General features: G+C 35.3%; 1 protein-coding gene across 2 annotated transcripts in view; it reads left to right on the top strand.

Moving 5' to 3' along the window:
* The window catches only part of LOC136850838 (uncharacterized), a 315712-nt gene extending 295403 nt beyond the window's left edge, over window positions 1-20309 (top strand). For both annotated transcript variants that reach the window (XM_067124859.1, XM_067124860.1), the window contains 4 exons: window positions 15973-16250; window positions 18274-18424; window positions 18805-18958; window positions 19871-20309. In XM_067124859.1, the coding sequence (XP_066980960.1) occupies window positions 16034-16250; window positions 18274-18424; window positions 18805-18958; window positions 19871-20092 (744 nt within the window). In that variant the 5' untranslated portion in view covers window positions 15973-16033 and the 3' untranslated portion in view covers window positions 20093-20309. The remainder of the gene's footprint in view (window positions 1-15972; window positions 16251-18273; window positions 18425-18804; window positions 18959-19870) is intronic.
* Window positions 20310-22473: the final 2164 nt, after the last annotated feature.

The following is a 22473-nucleotide window of genomic DNA, read 5'->3' as shown; positions in this document are numbered from 1 at the left end:
GGTATAATACATGTACAAACGCTACTGGGCTCTAAGCGATGACAGGCAGGGCAGCCGATCGAGACTACGGTCTACCCCAAAGCCAAATCAAAAGTCCAAAAGAAGGAATCGTGCTTACCCCATACAAATGAAAAAAAAGCACGTTAAAAGACGAAGAATACCGTGAATATATACACGTGTATCATGTATGTAGAATAGAATAAATCCACGTGAGTAATTTCTATCAAATACACTATTGAATTTCACCATTCACTAGGCACTGGGTTCATAGGTTCCATCACACACACACATACGTAAGTGTGTTTATTTATGATGTGAAACTAGTTCACACACTGAGCCCGCCCCCTCACCCCCACCCCCTGGGATTTGATGTTTCAGAAAAATCAGGGGAATTGCCTGGTATGGGCGTCATGAAAGCTATCACGTCCCCCTCCCCAGCGCAGCCGCGGGACTGCAAAACCTTCCTTCTGGAATCTAGTAACTAAGTCAGCTACATACAAGTCATGCATTGACAGCTCAGTCATATTATCCTTCATTTTCTTTGTTTTTCAGACAAATTCAGAAATGTCATCTGCATTTTCTCTTTCATTTCAAACGCAGTTAATTTATGTGCTTTTGTAATGACTGATCGTAATTTTCCGTATTTCCCATTTTTACGGAAGGTTAACGTTAGGAAGGTTAGAATGGGAAATACAGAAAGAGGAGATTAGTTGTTAGAAAAGCAGGTAAATTAACTGTGTCTGAAATGAAAGAGAAAATAAAAGAGAAAATGCTTCTGTCGAATGAACACCACATGCTTTGGAAGCTTGAATTTCAAGTCAGTGTTCCCTTTTGTGGGCTTGTGTTCTACATGAACAGGGTTCATCTTCGGAATATAATAACAATATTAATAAATAGTTCAGTGGTGTTATCCTGTATTTTCTCTTTTATTTCAGACCCAACTCGGTCATGTTATCTGCATTTTTCTTGTATTTCAGTCATCTCGAGTATTAATTTACGTTAGCTCCTGTTAGATATTTGGCTAAGAACTTTGAATTAAGATTTTCAGTCATTTGGAAAAGAAGATTCAGCTTTGTCACTTTACAAGGGGGAGTTTATTTCGGCCCCTTCTTGTGATTTATCTTGCTCTCTGATTGTGCTCGTGATCATAGCTATCCACTGGACAGCCAAATGTCCATCCTCCAAGCTCATGCAATGAATGTACCGCCCTCTTGTTCGTCGGTTGTTTTTTAAGCATTTCGAGATGAATCTTTGTCAGATGAAGTTGACTTCAGAACGGCGAGTCATGGAAAACACGCATGCCATCATGGGGTTTACAAGTCTTGTTAGCAATGACTTGGATACACAGTAATGGATTTGGCTCGGTTTCACTGCGCCACTCTGCATCGGCTGAGTGTGCAAAAACTGAGTGTGCACAATTCACGCACTCTGCTCAGATGGACGGGGTAAAAAAAAAAAAGCCTTCGACCTGTACAAGAATATTTGCTACAGTTATTAAGTGCTATCTTGTAAATTTTTAATGGACCCTGAGTGCCGTGGTTTTACCATGGTAAGACCATTCAACGTTAAAATTGCGGATATGCCACCCACCACCCATGAGGTCATAATTCTACACTTGCCTCACAGTCATAATGACCTGTTTGTTCGCTTAGAGCTTCATGAATTTGGTTTTGGTACTCAAAACCAACTTGAAGAAGTAGATATGAAATCTAAGGATATATCACTTTATTCCTAATAAAATACAGAGTATTCTCTGATATTAAAAGGATGTAATAAAAATTTTAATAAACTATATCACTTTATTCCTAATAAAATATAGAGTATTCTCTGGTATTAAAAGGATGTAATAAAAATTATAAATAAAAACCAGAAACGCATATTAACTCATTACTGTGAAGGTTATAGATAGTAACTACAACATACTGACCCAGCGTCGGTGCAAATTGTCAAATATGAATAGAAATAGGATAGTTTCATTAAGCGCAGATCATTACAAAATGCTTTCCTGAAAACCCGTAGTCAGATCCAGGATTAGCAAGTTGATGATGTGTGTTGATTGGGTAAAAACAGATACTGTCGTGCAGTACGTACGCAAGAGCTTCTGCCTGGAATCATGTATGTCTAGTTTCGTGTATGGTATGTGTTTAGGACATTGGTTTTTAATAGCTGCAAACGTTAAATACTGATAAACCTTGCCTTACAACTGCTTGATTTCATGACACCGGTTTTATTGTTATTTTTAGCATACCGAGTCTGGAATTTATTTAGTTTTTCCGTAAATGTTTTTGCCCTTGAATGGGACTTCACTTTATTGCTGGCAGATAGCATAATTGGAGGAACGAAAAAGTCGTGAAGATACTGACAACTGCTTTTAGAACAGTTTGCGTCGTGGTCTTCGCATACCTTTACATTCATATTTCAGAGACAGTATAGGACTGAGTGTTCATCTACTCCCTGTGAACGTTTAATGCTTCAAAAGATCCGTCATCCACCTCTATACTGACTCCACTCCTTGGAATGGCTATTAATACTATAAAAAGTATTCAGTAAATTGGTATGCAAACTTATATCGCAGCTTTCGATTGTGTAGTTTCAGTGAAGGGGTCCGCGGTTGGTTGCTTGCAACGAGATACTTTCAAAATCAACATTTCTTTGTTGGGTTGATGGTATTTTTCTTATTGCGATTTTCTATGATTTCTTGTCGTTCTGTTTATGGAAGTAACCAGAAGTAAATTTGATTTCACTGCCGTAAAATGAACGAATAAATGATGCAAAAGTAAATACAGGCAACTTAAAAGAATCGCAGGTTTTTCCGTTGTCGTTTTTCGCCGCAGAACGCAAGTTCGTCTTAGTGCCGTGTTGACAAAACAGCCGATAACACATAGAGCAAGCAAACACGAATATTTGCTCCGTTTACGGGAATGTCAGATCATTTCTGTATCAATGCTATTTTGAGCAACTCTTGCGCATGAAACCGCAATTAAGAGAAACATAAAAACGCGCGTTGTTGAGAGTATATGTCCGTGATCAGACTATGTGAATTAAGTTTTCATGCCGAAGCACTTATTTCGGTGCATCTGTAAAGTAGAATAGTTGTAACATGTCGAAGTTTGCTCCGAGGTCAAAATGACGAGTCAGAGTTACTAGGAGCAAGCTTATCTAATCCTACAATGAGAATATTGGCCAGAAATAAAAACCTCATTAAAATTTTTTTCCCGCGATGTGTAGCTTATTTTTATTCATACCAGCTGTCGCGAATTAAAGCGTGTGACTGTATTTTTAAGTTCCTCGTTGGGAGAGTCGGTAGAGTTGTCGGCTAGCACTCGCTAGGCCCGAGTTCGAGTCTCCGGCCGGCTGATGAATTAGAGGAATTTATTTCTTGTGATAGAAATTCATTTCTCGCTATAATGTGGTTCGGATTCCACAATAAGCTGTAGGTCCCATTGCTAGGTAACCAGTTGGTTCTTAGCCACGTAAAATAAGTCTAATCCTTCGGGCCAGCCCTAGGAGAGCTGTTAATCGGCTCAGTGGTCTGGGTAAACTAAGGTATACTTAACTTTGCAATACCGGTACACTATATGCATTTGATAAATTTAGTTCAATTTCTTACCCCGGTAAAGTTTCACTTGCTACACCAGCAATGTTTCCATTTATAGGAATTGGGTCAAGATAAGTGGTCATTTCAATATTCCGGAATAAGTGAACGTAAGCAAGGAGTGTACAAAATGTGCTTGTTATATTTTTATGAGTAAGACACAGTTAGACAATTATTTAAATTTTCTCACCTTCTTTGACGGTACGAATTCAATGGTCTATATAATATTACACATTTAATGCTACGCGGTTTATGATTTCTTTTAAAAACGCGTCTCTCTGAAACTTATTCTTTTCTATGCAGCATACGGGTAAAATGTACATCATATTAACAGATTTACCCAGTTGTGCGTCTTATCAGTCATACAGTAACGTGTCAGTTCGAAGCAGATATTTCATTTTTAATTCAGTTAATTTTAATTCTCTTAAAATACCGACATCGTGGATAATGTAGTTAGGCCAGCGTATTGATAATTTCCGTATCTTGGACATTTCTTATTCAGTTCTTGACTAAACCAAAGAAATCCCCATCTTGATCTCCCCGTCAGGTTAACGCCAGTAAAAAATATTGGCGTGTAATCACAGTGCTTGCGCGTGGCATCAGCAGGAACGGGCTGTGGCAGGCACACTATTAGTGTGTCGGACAGCTTCGCAGGAAGTTGTGTGCCAAGGTAAGCCTGCCGGTTAATATAAAATAGTATGACAGTGACAGTTAGACAGAATTTAAATTCGTGTGTATATGTATATATATATATATATATATATATATATATATATATATATATATATATATATATATATATATAAACTTTATCGCATACACAATTGTTCTGTGCATTAGTAGAATTACTAAATGGACCTCATTCAAACTGGATGGTAATTAGATACCATCCAGTTTGAATGAGGTCCTTTAGTAATATATATATATATATATATATATATATATATATATATATATATATACTGTATACATATACATATATATATACACATATATATATATATATATATATATATATATATATAAATTTTGACTCACATCAGGATCGAACCTGGTTGGCAGCGTTCTGGTCTTTCAGTTGAAAGGCCCATGTACTCGTACTCTACACGTTTTCAAACCGTCTCTCTTGCTACTTACAAGAATCAGCCATCATATCCAATACCATCGCGTTATATAATGGCAGTCTGACACATCAGGAGATAGTAAATTAGTAAATGTTACGGAAATTACTGACTTGGTACCTGTCGTCGTCACCTGAAATTCACTGAAGTGCCGAACATCCTCCGCAACTCTGAGGACCCAAATCTAGTCAAAATGATCTTCATCGTATCAAGATTCTAACAAGACTTTCATTTCGTCTTTCAAAGGAGAGTTTAACTAACACGGTTTTCATGTGTAAAGTATTATTATTATTATTATTATTATTATTATTATTATTATTATTATTATTATTTAGATCACTTTCAGTCAAGGGTTAATTTGTCGGATGGACCAATAATGGACCACTGATTTTAATTTGTGGCTGTTTTACTTACAGTGATCCACTTTCGTATATTATACGCCAGTTACAAGAAGGGATTAGTTCAGTTGGTAATTATGAAAAGAGAATTTTTATTTAATCATCAGAGTTCTTCATTGGTGGGGTGGGTAGAGCTCTCGACTAGCACGCTGTTGGCCCAGCGTTCGACTCTCCGACCAGCCAGTGAAGAATTAGAGGAATTTATTTCTGGTGATAGATATTCATTTCTCGTCATATTGTGGTTCGGATTCCACAAGAAGCTGTAGGTCCCGTTGCTAGGTAACCAGTTGGTTCTTAGCCACGTAAAATAAATCTAATCCTTAGGGTCAGCCCTAGGAGAGCTGTTAACCAGCTCAGTGGTCTGGTTAAACTAAGACATACTTTTTTTTTTTTTACTTAATCATCATTTGAGGACTTACTGGCTTTATATTTATAAATAAAAAATGTTCTACTCTGTTATATTTTTATACAAATTATTTGCTATTTACTCATGAATGTGAAATTAAATCCCCAAATTAAGCTTTAAAAATCGCTTAAAAATTTGCAGGACCCAAAAAAGTTCTTCTAGCTACAATTCTGTGATTCAGACATAGACACTAGAAAAGGTCTCGACGAGAAACCAAGAAGAAACTTGGTTTAACGGGAATGCGTATAGAAAGCAATGTTTGAACAAATGAAAAGGTCAGAGAAATGTTTCAGAAACACAATGCACCATCTCTGTCCATTTTTCATGGTGCGTGATGGAAGCAAGAGATTAGAAAAAAGTAACACAGCTGTCATGAAGCCTTATGCATGAATGTCACGCATGAATGTGTATAGCAGTGCTGTTCCTTGAGAGAGAGAGAGAGAGAGAGAGAGAGAGAGAGAGAGAGAGAGAGAGAGAGAGAGAGTAGTTGTAATGACTAGAATTTTTTTAATGCTTGATTACTTTTTCGCTATGATTATCGTAATTACTACCAGAATCCTAAGTTGAACATATGCAGACGAAATTGCCATAGCTGTACTTTATAGATTTGCCTGAAGAACGTAAAAAAGAATTATTTGAAAACAACACTACAAGATAGATACCCAGCCTCCTTTGGCGAATTTTGTGAAGATCAAGTACATTTACTCTTCATCTGTCATTAGCTAATGTTAGAAAACTGTTGCTTTACTCTGACGACAAAGCTGGGCAACTTCATAGGCGTTTTAAGACTAAAGTACTCAGAGAACGTTCCCTTCCCCAATACCTGTCATCCCGAGCCCCTTCTCACCGAGTGTGATTTTCGTTCAAGGGGTATTAATAAGATCCTAGGTTGAGTTAAGTATACCTTAGTTTAACCAGACCACTGAACTGATTAACAGCTCTCCTAGGGCTGGCCCGGAGGATTAGATTTATTTTACGTGGCTAAGAATCAGCTGGTTACCTAGCAACGGGACCTACAGCTTATTATGGAATCCAAACCACATTATAACGAGAAATGAATTTCTATCACCAGAAATAAATTTCTCTAATTCTTCATTGGCCGGTCGGAGAATGGAACGCGGGCCCAGCAGAGTGCTGGTCGAGAACGCTAACCAACCCGTTCAATAATCAAAATATCTGGGGCGGAGTGGATTTGGATGAGTTTTCCATTATTTTCTTCAAAAAGATATTCGTCACATTTTTCCATAACTCGGCTCATGTTTTTTTATTTACAAAGTAACTTTTTTTTTTTTAGTTCTGTAAATTTTTGGAATTCGGCGTCCGTTCCAAAGGGTTGTTTAATTGGCGAACTTCAAGCTTATAGCCTGTCTTCGTTACAGGAGTGTTCTCTGAGGATGCTGAAAAGCTCATTATTTAAGCACGTGCAATCTGGATAATTAGTTTCTGGCAGTCACTTTACATACAAGAAATAACAGGGTACATGCGATGATCTTGTATATCTAATTACATTCATTACAACCTTGAGAATGGACGTTAACTCGACTTATTTTCTCTGATTTCAACCCCACCCGTGACTTGTGTAATTATATAGCTTTTTTCGTGGCATTGGATTCATCGTGACTTTTTATATTTTCTAAATATTTCCATTTCCTTTGGGTTAAAGGTTAACGATGATCTATTCGTTCATAAGTTCGAGGATACCATGTTCATGGGATGGAGTGCAAATTGGTATCACTGTTGAGAGGGAGTGGGTTATAGTAGAATTATGTATTTTTTCCATAGCATGTTCTATTAGTGCCCTTCATAAATGTGTCTTCACAACCTCTTCCAAAATCACCCCATGGCTATGCAGATATGGACCCAGGGCTTCCCCTGGCTAGACATTGTAATTGGTAGACTACTGACTTCATAAGTTCAGTGCTTCATAAGGAGGCTTGATGTCTTCCTAGGTTTGTAGTAAATGGCAACTTTGATGATGGATCGTCCAAGGTTAAACCGTTTAAAAGACACGCTTACAATGCCTCCAATGGGTGCGCCCATGATTCTGTTGTCTCGTGCTCCCATATGCTCAGTAGTAGTGCATAATAGGTTGCCTTTTGAATTTTTGTTGTGCCACCTATTTTCCTTCCCAGTTTTTTTTTTTTCGGAATACCTTGGTACCTTCTTGGCATCACCCATTTTGAGACACACACACATATATGCATGTATATATAAGCGAATCCCACAGGAAAATGACAGGCAGAAGTTCAGTACCTGTGGGATTCGCTTATACACTGAAGTCACGTGCATCTACTGTGATTTTTAAGCGTATATATATATATATATATATATATATATATATATATATATATATATATATATATATATATATATATATATATATATATATATATATATATACATATACATACACACATACATACATACATATACACACAGTACATCTAATCAGACTTACCCCTCTTATCAGAACTGATTGAAACAGTACTAAAGTACGCATGAAGTTCATTGTAAGCGTTGACAAATTTTATTTTTCACCCAGTCAGCCTTTAATGAAAGATCACTCAACCGAAACGGGAACGAGGTGCATGATGACTAATCTCTGGATGTTCATTCATAATGATAAGAGCCAAACTTTAGTATTGGTATTAGTATACTACGGCACAAGAATTTACGATGCGTAAATTAGAAACTATAGAGGAATCAACTGAATGTTACGTAAATTAATTTTCTGAATAAATTTGAAAGCTCAGCTGAAAATCACAAACCTATGACCAGTGTGTCATATACCACAAAACCGTGTTCTGAAACCTTTAAACAAGAATGACTGTAGATTGCATTTACCACTAAACAAGAAAGAGGCTGCAGGTAAGGATAAAAGCGAATGCAAATCAATAAAAGTTAAAAGAAATCGCAAAAGAAGTGTCTAAATTAAAAAATTTTGTATTTAATTATGTAATCAGTCGATCAGATTGCCTAAACTGCATTTACAGTGGTTTATCAAATTGTTTGAAAGAAAAGTTTATAATCTCTTCACAAGAGGGTATTCTTACGAAAAGGTACCCAGTACCATTCTCTAGCTCGTATGGACGAATTTTAATCAAAAAAAATATTATTTGAGCTCTTTCCTTGGTCCAGGCCTGTGTCCTTTTCATTTGAAGGCCATGCTTGGAGAACTTAATTCCTACGATATTACCATCTACATCTATTAATATGACAATGTTATCGTGAACATGTAATAGGCTATTGAGCATATAAATCTTGCTATAAAACTTTTAGATCGTTGATATATATATATATATATATATATATATTAACCTGTTTCCTTCAGGGGTTTGGATTGTTGATGTTTATAAGCTTCCAGTCTGAAAAATATCACGCAAATAAGCAGCTTTCTCAGCAGCAGTTAAACCCTGTTCAGCTTCGTCGATGGTCTCAAAAGTTTTTAGTCAAGATTCTCATCGAAACTTAATCATAAAATTCCCTAACTGGTTTTCACGTTCTGTTTGAGTGACAGGAATCCACCCTCCGCCAGAAAAAAAAAAAGCTTCAACACTGAATTAGGTTTTTGTCTATCCATCGTTCAGACGTTGCTCAATATAATTTTTTTTCTTTTTTTTTTTCTTTTAGACGTGGTTCAAAGAAAAGAGACATTCGTGAAACCTTCATGAGTCATCCCAACACGCGTTCTCGTACGTTGTCTGTAACTAAACACTTGTCACCATGGTTATCCAATAAGGTGCCACTGCGATGAGGATACTCTGAAAGACAAATAAGGGCCATTTAAAGATAAAGAAAAAAATTTTTGAGTCAGGAGAACAAAACTTTTGAATCAGAAAAAAATTTGAATAAAAAAAATCTTTTGAACCAGAAAAAAAATTTTTCGAATTGGAAAAATGCTTTTAAATAAAACAACTTTCGAATCAGAAAAAACCTTTTGAATCAGGAAAAAACTTTTGAATCGGAAAAGAAACTTTTGAATAAAAAAAACGTTTGAATCAGAAAAAACTTTTGAATCATAAAAAAACTTTTAAATCAGAAAAAAACTTTCGAACCAGAAAAAAAATGTTTGAATCGGAAAAATACTTTTGAATAAAAAAGAACTTTGAATCAGAAAAAAACTTTTGAATAAAAAAAAATTTTTGAACCAGAAAAAAACTTTTGAATCAGAAAAGAAACTTTTGAATTAAAAAAAACTTCTGAATAAAAAAAAATTTAATCAGAAAAAACTTTTGAATAAAAAAAATCTTGAACCAGAAAAAAACTTTTGAATCAGAAAAGAAACTTTTGAATTAAAAAAAAACTTCTGAATAAAAAAAAAATTTAATCAGAAAAAAAACTTTTGAATCAGAAAAAAATTTTCGAACCAGAAAAAAATTTTTGAATCGGAAAATACTTTTAAATAAAAAAAAACTTCTGAATCAGAAAGAAACTTTTGAATCAGAAGAAAAAAACTCTTGAACCAGGAGAACAGTGCATTCAATGCCAAAACGTTTGACGTGAAGGTCGATACGTTGGCCTCAAAAATGATAATGGCGATGTAGGTTTATATTAATCCGGCCATATGCCAGATCGGGCCCTTGCACAGTGACATTAAGGTGATAAACGAATAAGAAGAAGACGGGTGTGGACCTGTGAACTCGGTACAGCCTTAGCAGCGACGACGATGATAGTCAAATTTAACAGCTTTCAAACTTCTGTGGGTAGTAACAAAAACCAGATTTGGGTTGTGTGACATGAGAGACATCTCTTGTAGGCGTATAAAACGAATAAATTGTTCTTAAAACTTTCTTGGAGACTTCTTACTAGAACTCCCAACGAACAGATCCGTTCGAGAATATTATGCAATTTTGCACCAGTTTTTTCAAGAAGTAATTTTATTCGTATGCACGCATCAATAACAAATGCACTCGCATGATTATCTCTCTCTCTCTCTCTATATATATATATATATATATATATATATATATATATATATATATATATATATATATATATATATATATATATATATATACAGTGTATATATATATATATTTTTATTTATATATATATATATATATATATATATATATATATATATATATATATATATATATAATTCGTGTGGAGCAGCATAACCGTTATATACAAGTATGCTGATGGACAATTAAGATGCACCTCTCTTGTTCATATTTACTTCCCAACGTTTCGTAATTTTCGTGTACAATTACATTTTCAAGTGCTTTGAAATAGATAAAAACAACATATAATTAGCATAAAACTCAAATATAAATTTTTGACAATTAAAATTATACATTTTTAAAAATCAAGATACATTAAAATTCGCAAAGTAAGACATTTTATTGGACCAACCTTCCACCAGAGTAGAAGAAACGTAAGTGGAAGGAAGCTAAAAAAAAAAAAAAAAAGATGAGAATACACCTGAGGACAAGAAAAGTCGGGTTGGCTGTTGACTTGCGTGTTTCATGGGGGAACCAGTTGGTTGATCAATAAGGACTCTAAAATGGGGAATTCCTGGGTGGTGGGTGTTTGCCCGATGATTTTAAAATCTTTTATTTTCAATGTATGTGTACCAGCTTTTAGAGTGAGGTCTTGTACTAGAATGTTCCGGGTTCGGGAGTCTGCTGCCTGTCTGGAAGCTGACCCTATTTTAAAAACGACTGTTTTCCTGCTAATTTTGTCTGTAAGATTTGCCGAAAATTACTGAACAGTTTCTTCTCCCCGCCAGTAAAATACCCTGCTATGCCAAAACTGGAATTTTATGCCGGCTTCCCTTAAGTCTGCGACAGTTCTTTTAGAATGAAATTTACTCAGGCAATACAAGAACAGTTTCTTGCAATAAAAGTTAACCAGATTCCGAAAAATTCCCTGGCCATCCGCTCTCTGTTTCAGTTCAAGGATCGTCTGTGCCATTTCATGTCCTCGTGCGTGGTGTATAAATATACTTGACCTAGGTGTAACCTAGCGCCTTCTTGTTTTCACACCTCAGGGTCAAAGTCATTGCCTCAGTGGCAGCAATACATTAGCCTAAAAGCTACGGTACAACTACTTAAAAACTCTATTCTTTGGAAGCTTGAATTTCAAGTCTGTAGCCCCCGTGGCCTTGTTCCATATGAATAGAGTTCGTTTTCTGAATAATAATAATAATAATAATAATAATAATAATAATAATAATAATAAATAATAATAATTAATAATAATAGGGCTGCTGTTAATTAATAATAATTTTAATAATAATAATAATCTTAATAATAATATAGCAGTTCGTTCGTATTTATTTAATCAACAGGGCTGCTGTTGATTGAATCAGGACAATTTTACTTTAATATTTAATCTTTATAAATAATAAAATCGTAGATTTAATTACCGTATATGGGAATTGCAAATTGGATATATATATAAATAATATTTATATATAGTTACCGTATATGTGTATATATATATATATATATATATATATATATATATATATATATATATATATATATATATATATATATATATATATATGCTTGTGTTTATAAATTTTTTGTGATAATTTTGGAAGGCTGTATGATGAACTTTGCTATATTTAATGTTTATTTTTAAAAATTGAAAGGTAATGCTGCATTAGCTTTTAAAAAGAACAGAAAAATACGAAAACTGACTTCCAAATACATTGTAGATCGTTCAGTCACCAAATACATTGTAGATCGTTCAGTCACGAACTTTAAAAATAAAAATAAAGAGCAACTCACTATTGTTAAAGAAATTGCATAAAAAATGTAATAAAATGCAATCGATGAAGTATGTGCGTGTAGTAATACAAGTATAAAGGAATAATATGGCAAAGGTTTGCAAAATGGCAAAATTTAGCATTAGTCACTTCACCGAGTTAAAATCGCACTTCTAGCTAGAACTGAAATTGCCCAGGAGAGTTTGACCTCTGGGTTTTTTTTTTATGCGTTGATGGATCGCCCATTCCTTAGTTTTCAAAATCCGGGACACGCATATGTCTCGAGTTATAACAGGAATCTTAAGCACGGTTTGTGTTTTTCTATCGCTGTATGAACCTCGTAGTTTTTGCGTCCATATCTTCGTTGTTTTTCTCTTCTTCGAAATCGCAGTTTTCCTTTCGCAGTGACATTAAATGAGTGTATAGTTTATACAAATGGCTCCCGGATCTAGTTATGGTTTCAAACATAGAGCTTGAAGGCACTAGCGGATCCAGAAAAGTTTTGTGGGGGCGGGGTCACCAATTTTCATGTACATACACACGCGCACACACACATATATACACATATATATGTATATGTATATATAAATATGTGTATATAAAAAATTTTTCTCAATTTTATCATTTCTATAATAGATTTTTTATTTTTTCCATTTTTATATTTTTCATTTATGTTATTATCTAAATATTATTATATTATAATTATTTTTCCAGGGGGGGGGGGCACGTGCCCAGGACCAGCCCACCCTCACCCCGCCGGTTCCGCTGGTACCTGAAGGGCTGAAAGTTATTTTGCGGATGTAATATTGGCTCTTCCCATGAAATACAATCCATCTTTCAGTATCCGTTATTCAAATATTTGTAGACTTCCTCTATTCATTCACGTTTTCATTTTTCAGAAAATCACTTGTCAGTTCATGTTCCCGTTGCTCATCAAATATATATATATATATATATATATATATATATATATATATATATATATATATATATATATATATATATATATATATATATATTTATTTACTCTTGACGTAAAAATACATATATATGTATATGTATATATATATATATATATATATATATATATATATATATATATATATATATATATATATATATATATCTATATGTGTGTGTTTATGTATGTTTTTTATTTATGTTTTAAATTTATTATATATATATATATATATATATATATATATATATATATATATATATATATATATATATATAATCTATCTATCTCTCTACATTTGTGTGTACATATGTTTTAGAGTACATTCATTATTGATAGTAATATTTTGAGTTAATAGCTTATTCTGGTAGATAAACAGACGCCACTATTGCTACATTGGGTCTTCATTATTCATTCACATACGCCACGTTACCGCTATTTGCGGGGTGAATTGGACTCGAACATTATTCCTTTTAATAACTGTCTCTCGCCTTGAGAATATAATTGTCTTTTTACTTCACTCCGACTAGAAGGAAGATTTCAGTTCCATGAGACCTACGTTAAAGCATTCCAAATAGTTTTACGTTTTGATCCATGCATTTTTGCAGTTCTCTTGTAAGCTTATAATAATTTTTCGCAATATATTTGCAAGAAATTTACTGTCTATAGGTAGCTTAATTTTTTTGATAGTTTCTAGTACCAATTCAAGGCATATAAAAACAAAAAAATATTTAAAACCCTTAAAATCCCAGGAGTCCTTATAAATCCTTCATCCAGTTGTAACTACGAAACATTTTTCCCTAAAAATCCTAACTTTTTGTCTTGTAGTTAACAAAAGTTGTCTGTCTTTCTTCCCACTTATATATACGACGCCTCGATATTTCAAATGAAAAGCAATATTATATATGGTGTTGCATGAAACTTATCACCCATCAGCTGAAGACTGCAAGTACGGACTTCAAAATAAACCAAAATTAAAATAATCTTATACTCGGATGAGGAGAGTGGCTAGTTTGGTGCAAAAGCGGGTTTCTCAAACACGAGTCACGACAGATGTCTGAGAAAGGACAGGAGTGGAGGCGAAAAGCCGGTGAATTTGGAGTGACTGGTGTTTCCAGATCTCACTGTTGACTGGTGATAGTAGAGAGAAGTTGCAGAGGCGGGTGAGGTTTGAAAGGGTCTGTAAAGAGAGTTACAAGAAAATGACGTCAAGAATTAGGAAATGTGGGTAAATGGAAGCGGCCAAGGTGAATCAGTAAAGGAATGCTGTTGTATTATGGATGGTGTAAGAATGTAAGTGGTTAATTTGTGCCGGGAAATGTAACAGTTGATGGCAGGGTGATAGGCTGAGGTCAAAGAATATGTTTAGCAATGAAGTAGTGTAGTCTTTGCAAAATATGCAGAAAAGAAGCGGGTTATCGTAGGAGACCAAAGTTGAAATGCATGAATGGATTGTAGGCCCAATTCTCCTCCATAAATGTGAAGTGTGGACACTCTATGAAGCAAAATAAAAAAAAAAGATTAATTACTGTGCGCAGTGCTTCTGGAATGGAAACAATTGAAATTGCGTGACAGAGAAGCTTCAGAAAAGTCAGAGTAAATGAAACGATTGCTCAAATGTATCCAGGTTGTCTGTCCATGCAAAAAAAAAAAAAAGCGCAGGGCGACAGACAGACAAAACTTGTGCATGTTTTAAAAGTTTTGGAAAGAGGAGGAGAGAAGGCTGAGCTATTGCATGCATGCTTTGTGGTCGAAAAATGTGTTAAATCTGCAGGACTTTGATATTTAAGTGGTTACTGTGAACGTGACCACCTTTACAAGGTTGTCATGTTTGGTTTTGCAGTTAGAGGGTAAATGTGTCAGCAGCTTATGGACAGACACACACACGAACACACATACATACACACACACACACATATATATATATATATATATATATATATATATATATATATATATATATATATATATATATATATATATATATATATATATATATATATATATATATATATATATATATACATATACACATATATATATTTAACATATATATATATATATATATATATATATGGGTATACACATATATACATACAGTATTTAACATTTTTATGATAACATAGGTGTCTGCTATTTTTATGACAACGCCTTTTTAAAGGATATCAGTATGGTATACATAATCTTCATGGAATGTTATAAAGTCTGCCTCATGGCATTTTCATGTTCATTACTTTTTATTTTCGCATAATTATTCATGGTAAGTTATCCTTTTACTTTAAGGTGTCTTGACACATTTCCAAAATCATATTCCTTAAAATTATGTGTCCACAGAAGTATTATATACTGTATTATGCAAAATATATTTCCCCTATATTATGCAGTGTATCTTGAACCCTTTTTTTGTTTAAAGCGATGCTGTTATTTCAGTTGAGTATGTTATGTTCCATTGATTTTTTGCATAATCTAATGGCGTTGTGAGATTTAGATGTATACCTATTGATTGAATAACATTATACTAAATGGAATCAAATATAGTAACTTAGTGTCATTTAATAATGACCAGCTTCCTGTGTTAAGTTACGTAATGGAAGTGTGTTCCATTTGCTCAAATAAAATTAAAAAGTTTACATTGACCGTTTGTGATTCTCAAAACAAAGAAGTTCACGTACAGTGCGTGCTCTTTCATAGAAAACGCAGACTCATGTGCTAAAATGTTCATGAATGATTAAAAATAACCGAAAGTGCTGGACCCTGATTTGCTCCACTGTTTCAGGCTGGCCCTTGCAGTACATTCAGTGACGCGATCCACGTGACGGTTTAGCTCTGTTTTCTATATGTCTTTAGAGATGGACTTGAAGATTCTCCTTGGTATCGCCGTTGCAATATGCCTGACGATGGACACATCCACCGGAAGCGTATACCATTCCCCAAGACACCAATGCCTGCCTCCTTTAGTTCGACTTTTACCACCCACTATCTACAATGTTTCCGGGGTGTCTATCTGTGCCACGATATGTTCCCAGAGGAGCTGCCTGTTCTTCGAATTCTCAGGTTTGTCCAGTTGCCTCTGCACATGTGAAAATGGCTGTAGGTTTGGTATTTATATCATGCCTAAGTTACTTGGGCTGAATGAGTAGAGGGAGAGAGAGAGAGAGATGGGGGCGGGAGGGAGAGACTGGATACAGATATAACGAAGAGCTGCAAAGTATTCCAAAACATACATTTAAGATACTGTTTAAAAAAAATGGTTTCTTTGCACAAATCTTGTGCAAATGATGGGAAATTCGGTCGACTTTAAAGGCGTCGTTTGTAAATGATGAAACTTTTTTTGATCAAAATGGGCCAGGAGTTTGTGGATTTTGCAAAGGAAAATGGTAGATTAAAACAGTCTGCCAAGATTTGTTAAGCCACATTCAGCTTTCCTCTCATACAAAAGGTCACTAGATTACCCGTCCTATTGGTCTTCTTCTAGATAAAGAAGAGCCTTCCGCCCCTGAATTGCCATGGAGAGACACGTATTCCCATGAGCTTAAGGGCAGAGTACATTAGAATATTTCGAAGGCATAAAAAAACCAGATATGTATCTGGGATTTCTAAGTTAAACATGGATGCAACAAAGAACAGACTTTGGAAGTACGGACTTTTGATCATAGGGCTGGCAGGATATTCGGTCAATTCCAGCAGGAACTAGAACGGTGCAAGGTTTTGGATATTCCAGTACGACGTAAAGGCTTTTGGGATAAAAAGTATTTATGACTTTGAAGAGCTGCTTATGCGAGAAATCTGTAAGGCATAACTGATAGACTAACTGACTGCTTATAGGAGGTCCTCCAAAAATGATAATGGGTTTATCTTCTCTGTAAGAAGCGTTACTTCTTAGAAACAATAATTATCAGGAACACTCACGATTTCTCGAACAACATGTTTCCCATCACCTGCAAAATTTGAAATCATGTGCTAAAATATGTCTTATAACGTTTGCAGTTAGTGCTGACAAGTCCTGTTTTTTTTATCTCGGTATGATATTTGCATAGATGTATGGTGTTCGATCAAACAGACCCATATAGCTTGTATCCACACGAAAAGAAAAAGTGAGAGTTACAGAGAAGATATTGACTGATAAAATTGATAGATATTGATAACATTGATGTCGCTAGCAACGGATGAAGCAACATCAAAGAGAACCAAAGGCACAAGAAAAAAAAAACTTAAAGGAAAGGGAGGATGACGATTGCTCCAAATTTCTACCAAAATGCAACGGAATTTTTTCGGAGGAAGTTGTATCTTGAAAAATGCACATTATCCCTCAACCATATAGTAAGTGCTTCATTTCAGTATTTACTCCTTTTTTGGAAGCATAGAATAATTAACTTGACGTTTTATTGGGCTTCATTAACAGTCATGTGGAATCCAGATGCATGGCAAATTAGTGATTGTAACAGACGATGCTATTTTAAAAAACAGATCTCCGAGTAAGCCTACCGGAACTGTTTAATGCGTTTTCATACTGAATCCTTGTACCTGACCTCAATTGTTTAATGCGTTTTCATACTGAATCCTTGTTTCTCATGATTCTAATTAGCGTCTGATCTCAATTGTTTAATGCGTTTTCATACTGAGACCTTGTTTCTCATAATTCTATGTGTCATTTATTTTCAGTTATTTAATGCGTTTTCTTACTGAATCCTTGTTTCTTATGATTCTAATTATTATCATCTGATCTCAATTATTTAATGAGTTTTCATACTGAGACCTTGTTTCTCATGATTCTATGTGTCATTTATTCTCAATTATTTAATGCGTTTTCATAATGAATCCTTGTTTCTCATGATTCTATGTGTCATTCATTCTCAATTGTTTAATGCGTTTTCATAATGAATCCTTGTTTCTCATGATTTTAATTAGCATCAATTCCCTGTTATTTAATGCGTTTTCATAATGAATCCTTGTTTCTCATGATTCTAGTTATCATATGCTCTCAATTATTTAATGCGTTTTCATGCTGAATCTGTTTCTCATGATTCTAATTCTCTTCTTTTCTCAGTTATTTTGATTCTACTCTTAAATTCCGCAGAAACTGATGGATCTTGCAAGATCTATGGCATGGGACTGGAGCCGACGAACGTTTATGTGAACACTGATTCCGCAGCGCCCCCGCCAGGAGGACCTCTTCAGGAGACGGCCAAAGGACGGCCAACATACCCGCAACCGGCAATGGTAAACAGGTGAGTAAAAGCCCCAAGCGTCTGGAAATATCATTCAGTCCTGTGTATACGGCATTGGGTATTTGATTTTTTTTCTCCGACAACAGCACTTATCTCTAATCCATCCGCAATGTCTTTTATAAAATGTAATAATGGAGTGTCTGAAAAGGTTTAAGCGAGATGTTTGAAAGACGAACTTGATGGGAAGATGCGGGAGTAGTCAGGGACCTGTTAATTACTTTTTTTTTTTTTTTTTTTTATCCTTTTGCAGACTTTTTTTTTTATTTTAATTCCACACGTGCTGGGTACACACATCCCCTTGGTATGTTGCTAACACATTCTCGTCAGGCTTTCACTATATATTTAATATGCGTTTCGTATTTATTCCAGAATCTTTCTAGTTCCTTTGCAGTTGATAACGATACGTTGACTTACTGGGAGAATGGGTGGGTGAAACCTTGGTGGATGGTTGACCTCGGAGCTTACTATTTCATCCACCACGTTAACATCTTGCCAAGACAGGGATACTTCAGTTTTCGGTTCCAAGAAGTTGAGGTAGGCAACTGAATCGTCTCATCTTGTTATAGTAGCCTGTAGTCTAGCCAGGATTAATAGAGTACTCTATTATTATTATTATTATTATTATTATTATTATTATTATTATTATTATTATTATTATTATTATTATTATTATTAAAACAGTTTAACCAGACCACTGAGCTTACTATCAGCTCTCATAGGGCTGGTCCGAAGGATTTGGATGAAATGACACGTCTAGGCTAGAAGCCTAGCACCGGGACCAAATAGGTCATTCGATATAGTGATGAATGAATGAAAATGAAATTAAAAGCTGCACAAAGGCACACGCTCTCATACTGGAACACACTCACTTAATCCTGGGTCAAGGAATTGGCCAAAACAAGAGGATGCTGCAGACCTCGTGCCGAGGTTCGGGGTGTAAATCTTCCCTTTAAATTTGGTGCTCTGTATCTTCTTCGTTTTAACGTGCTTTTATACCCATACTTATTATTATTTTTTTTTAAGCGTCCGAGTTTATATAAAAAGGATATTAACACTGTGATTTCCCAGTGTGATGGTGACGATGGCACGTATGAAATCAATGGGCTCGTTTTAAATATTAAAAATGATAGTTTGCTCATCTGGATTTACCAACGTAAGCCTGGATTCAGTAGACGTCATGTGGTGGCTTTGCGGCATATTTCCACGTAAAAATTTGCGAAGTTTTCATCTTTGAAATCAGTGTTAAAACGACAGAAACGTCGCTCGGCGGGGGAAGCGACAGCCAAGTCAACTGAAAGCAAAGTTGTCCTATGGCAGAAGTTATTGCCGTCGCAGCCGTTTCAGAAGTCGTAAGACCACCCGTTTGAGCTTCGATTCTGGGTGAATATGTCTTAAAGAGAACTGGACGAGTCTCTCCTTTTGAATCCCCCCCTCTCGTTTTTCCAGATCCGAGCTGGCCCAGAGTTGACAACGGACGGAAATCTGACCAAGTGGGAATTCATTGGATTTTACCCGGGCATCTACCAGGACGGGGGTGGTCGTGTGTACTTCAACCAGACCCAAGGAGCTTGTGGACGCTTCCTCTCCGTGCAGCGAAACAACACCCTGTCTGATACTTTAGCTCTTGCTGATGTCCTGGTTTACGTTCGCAAAAATGTGACATATTGAGATGCGTATGCGGGAAAGGACGGAGAAGTCAGGATGTGGTGAAAACTAGATGTGAATCGATATTGGTCCCCAGCCTAATCGGTATCCTTTCAGTTTGCCATAAGGGTAATTTGGTGATGCATAAAGATAATTTTTAAGTAAATTGTCATTGCAATTTATTGGAGGTGCATATAAGATCCAAAAGACACCTTTTCTGAGTAAACAGTTCCTAAAAATTCTAAACAGTACTTACTTTTCCATTGGCTATTATCAGAAATCTGTCTATCTATGTATCTGTCTGTCTATCTTTCTATCTATCTATATATATATATATATATACACACACATATATATATATATATATATATATATATATATATATATATATATATATATATATATAAGTAATATATATATAGAAGTAATCAACACACAATCACGTGTGGAACAGAAATAAATTTCTGACTCGCATCAGGATCGAACCCAGGTCTTTCAATTGAAAGGCAAGGTCGCTGCCAACTAGGCCATACAAGACTTTGAGTATGTCCTCAATTACACGTTTATTACGCCAACTTTAGGAGCACCACCATCAGTTGATACAAACGGCAGCAGATGACAGCAGGGTTCATGATATTTAAAAAAAAAAAAAAAAAATTCAGAAATACAATGTTTGCAATTGTATGGCCGTGGTCTGAGAGATAACATGCAAAAGCTATGAGCATGCTTATAGTGAATTAATTGACTGAAGAGCAAATTTAAACCCCTCGGTCTTTACAATTGTATGTCATAAAAACAACAAACCTGTGAGGAGTCAGCAAACAAATCCTCCGCCTCCCAAATAAAAGAATTTCCCTCAACGCTTCTCAGGTTAAAATGAACAGCTCGCTTCGTCTCATACCCGGTTGCATTGCCCAAGTACGGGAGTTAACCTCTCCTTTCATGCTTGAAATTTTGGCACCCGTTTTGCACTTTTGTGGGTCATTCTCCAAAGCGGCCCTTTATATCTTGTTATTTAGCACCTTGTTGAGAGTTGTAGCTTTCCTCCAAGATGATTTTCATATATACTGTTGGGGGGGGGGAGGCACTACATGGTATGGCAATTTTCATTAAGTTACAGGCGTTACTCACTTGCTGGACGGATCTAAACTAATAAACGTTTCACTCGACTTGATGTGCTCTCTCTGTACTTCTGAAATTTTCCATTTAGGGCTTTTTCTGTTTCTGGAGTAGTAAACGTGGATGTTGGAGTCATACGTATGAAGGCCCTACTGCAGATTCCGTCAGTGAATAACAAATTTGAAGTTTGTTCAGAAGTTTCAAGAGGTATGAGAGCATAGGTACAAGGCTGGAAGAAGGAAGGAATAAAATTGTACTTTCAGGTTGATTAGGTTCACAGTCAAAAAATCAGATGACAAGTTATACTGATATCAAAAGTTATGCCAGAAATGTTAGAACTTTGACAATAATGAATTACTTTACTAATAATTTGATTGTATGGAGGTCTTTACATGACCTTAAAGATAATGTTAATATTCTAGACACATTGTAATTGTATAACCTTGGTATAACACGCACTTGTTATCTGTGACACACACATTTTTATGACGTTTTTTTAATCAGCATCAATATGACAGTAGCAGCCCTGCTTTAAAATGTCTACACAGTTCATACCTCATAATTCCAATTTTATTTAGTTACCCTGAAATGGATTTCAATCGTTTCTCCTGGAAATAATAATTTGTAGTTTGTGATTTGAATTTTTCACCTTATTAATCAATCACATGTTATGACACTTGGCATGGTCTTTCATACACACTTATACAAAATTATACACATCAGTGCAATAAACTGAGAAAGGTCACAGGTTGTTGAGTGCTCCTGCATGATACCTTGACTACCTTGAACAAATAAAACGTACAGTTACCAGAATTACAGAGTACCAGTTTATGCACAAACATTCCAAGATTCTTAAATCATTACAGAATTGCATTAAAAGAAAAATTATGAAAATTTCAGAATGCATGTCTAAAATTTGAAATGACAGCAATAATTAAATGATTATTCAGGCCCACTTTAAGCATTATTTTGATTCCAAAACCTGAATATTCAGGAGATGCTCAGAAAAGAACCTGAAGAAAGTATCACGCACAAGACTTGTCTTTTTCTTCCTCAGATGAGGGAAAAGCACTTTGCTCTGTGCTTTCTTAACTCATCGTGACCTCTGGAAACATCAGGCATTTCTCTTTTTCGATGGGTCGTCTGTGACGCCCTTCTCCTGCTGGAGTACAGTTTGCCACAACGAGACTGCAGACTAGTCACGGTAGGCAGCGAAGTGTGGTCGGCAAGGCTGAAATAGAACCAGTACAGACCTCTCTGTGACAGTGATAGAAAACTAAGCAATA

The sequence above is a fragment of the Macrobrachium rosenbergii genome, chromosome 22, assembly GCF_040412425.1.
Source record: "Macrobrachium rosenbergii isolate ZJJX-2024 chromosome 22, ASM4041242v1, whole genome shotgun sequence".
NCBI lineage: Eukaryota > Metazoa > Arthropoda > Malacostraca > Decapoda > Palaemonidae > Macrobrachium > Macrobrachium rosenbergii.
The sequence above is the reverse complement of the archived record's forward strand: the minus strand, read 5'-3'. Positions and strand labels throughout refer to the sequence as shown.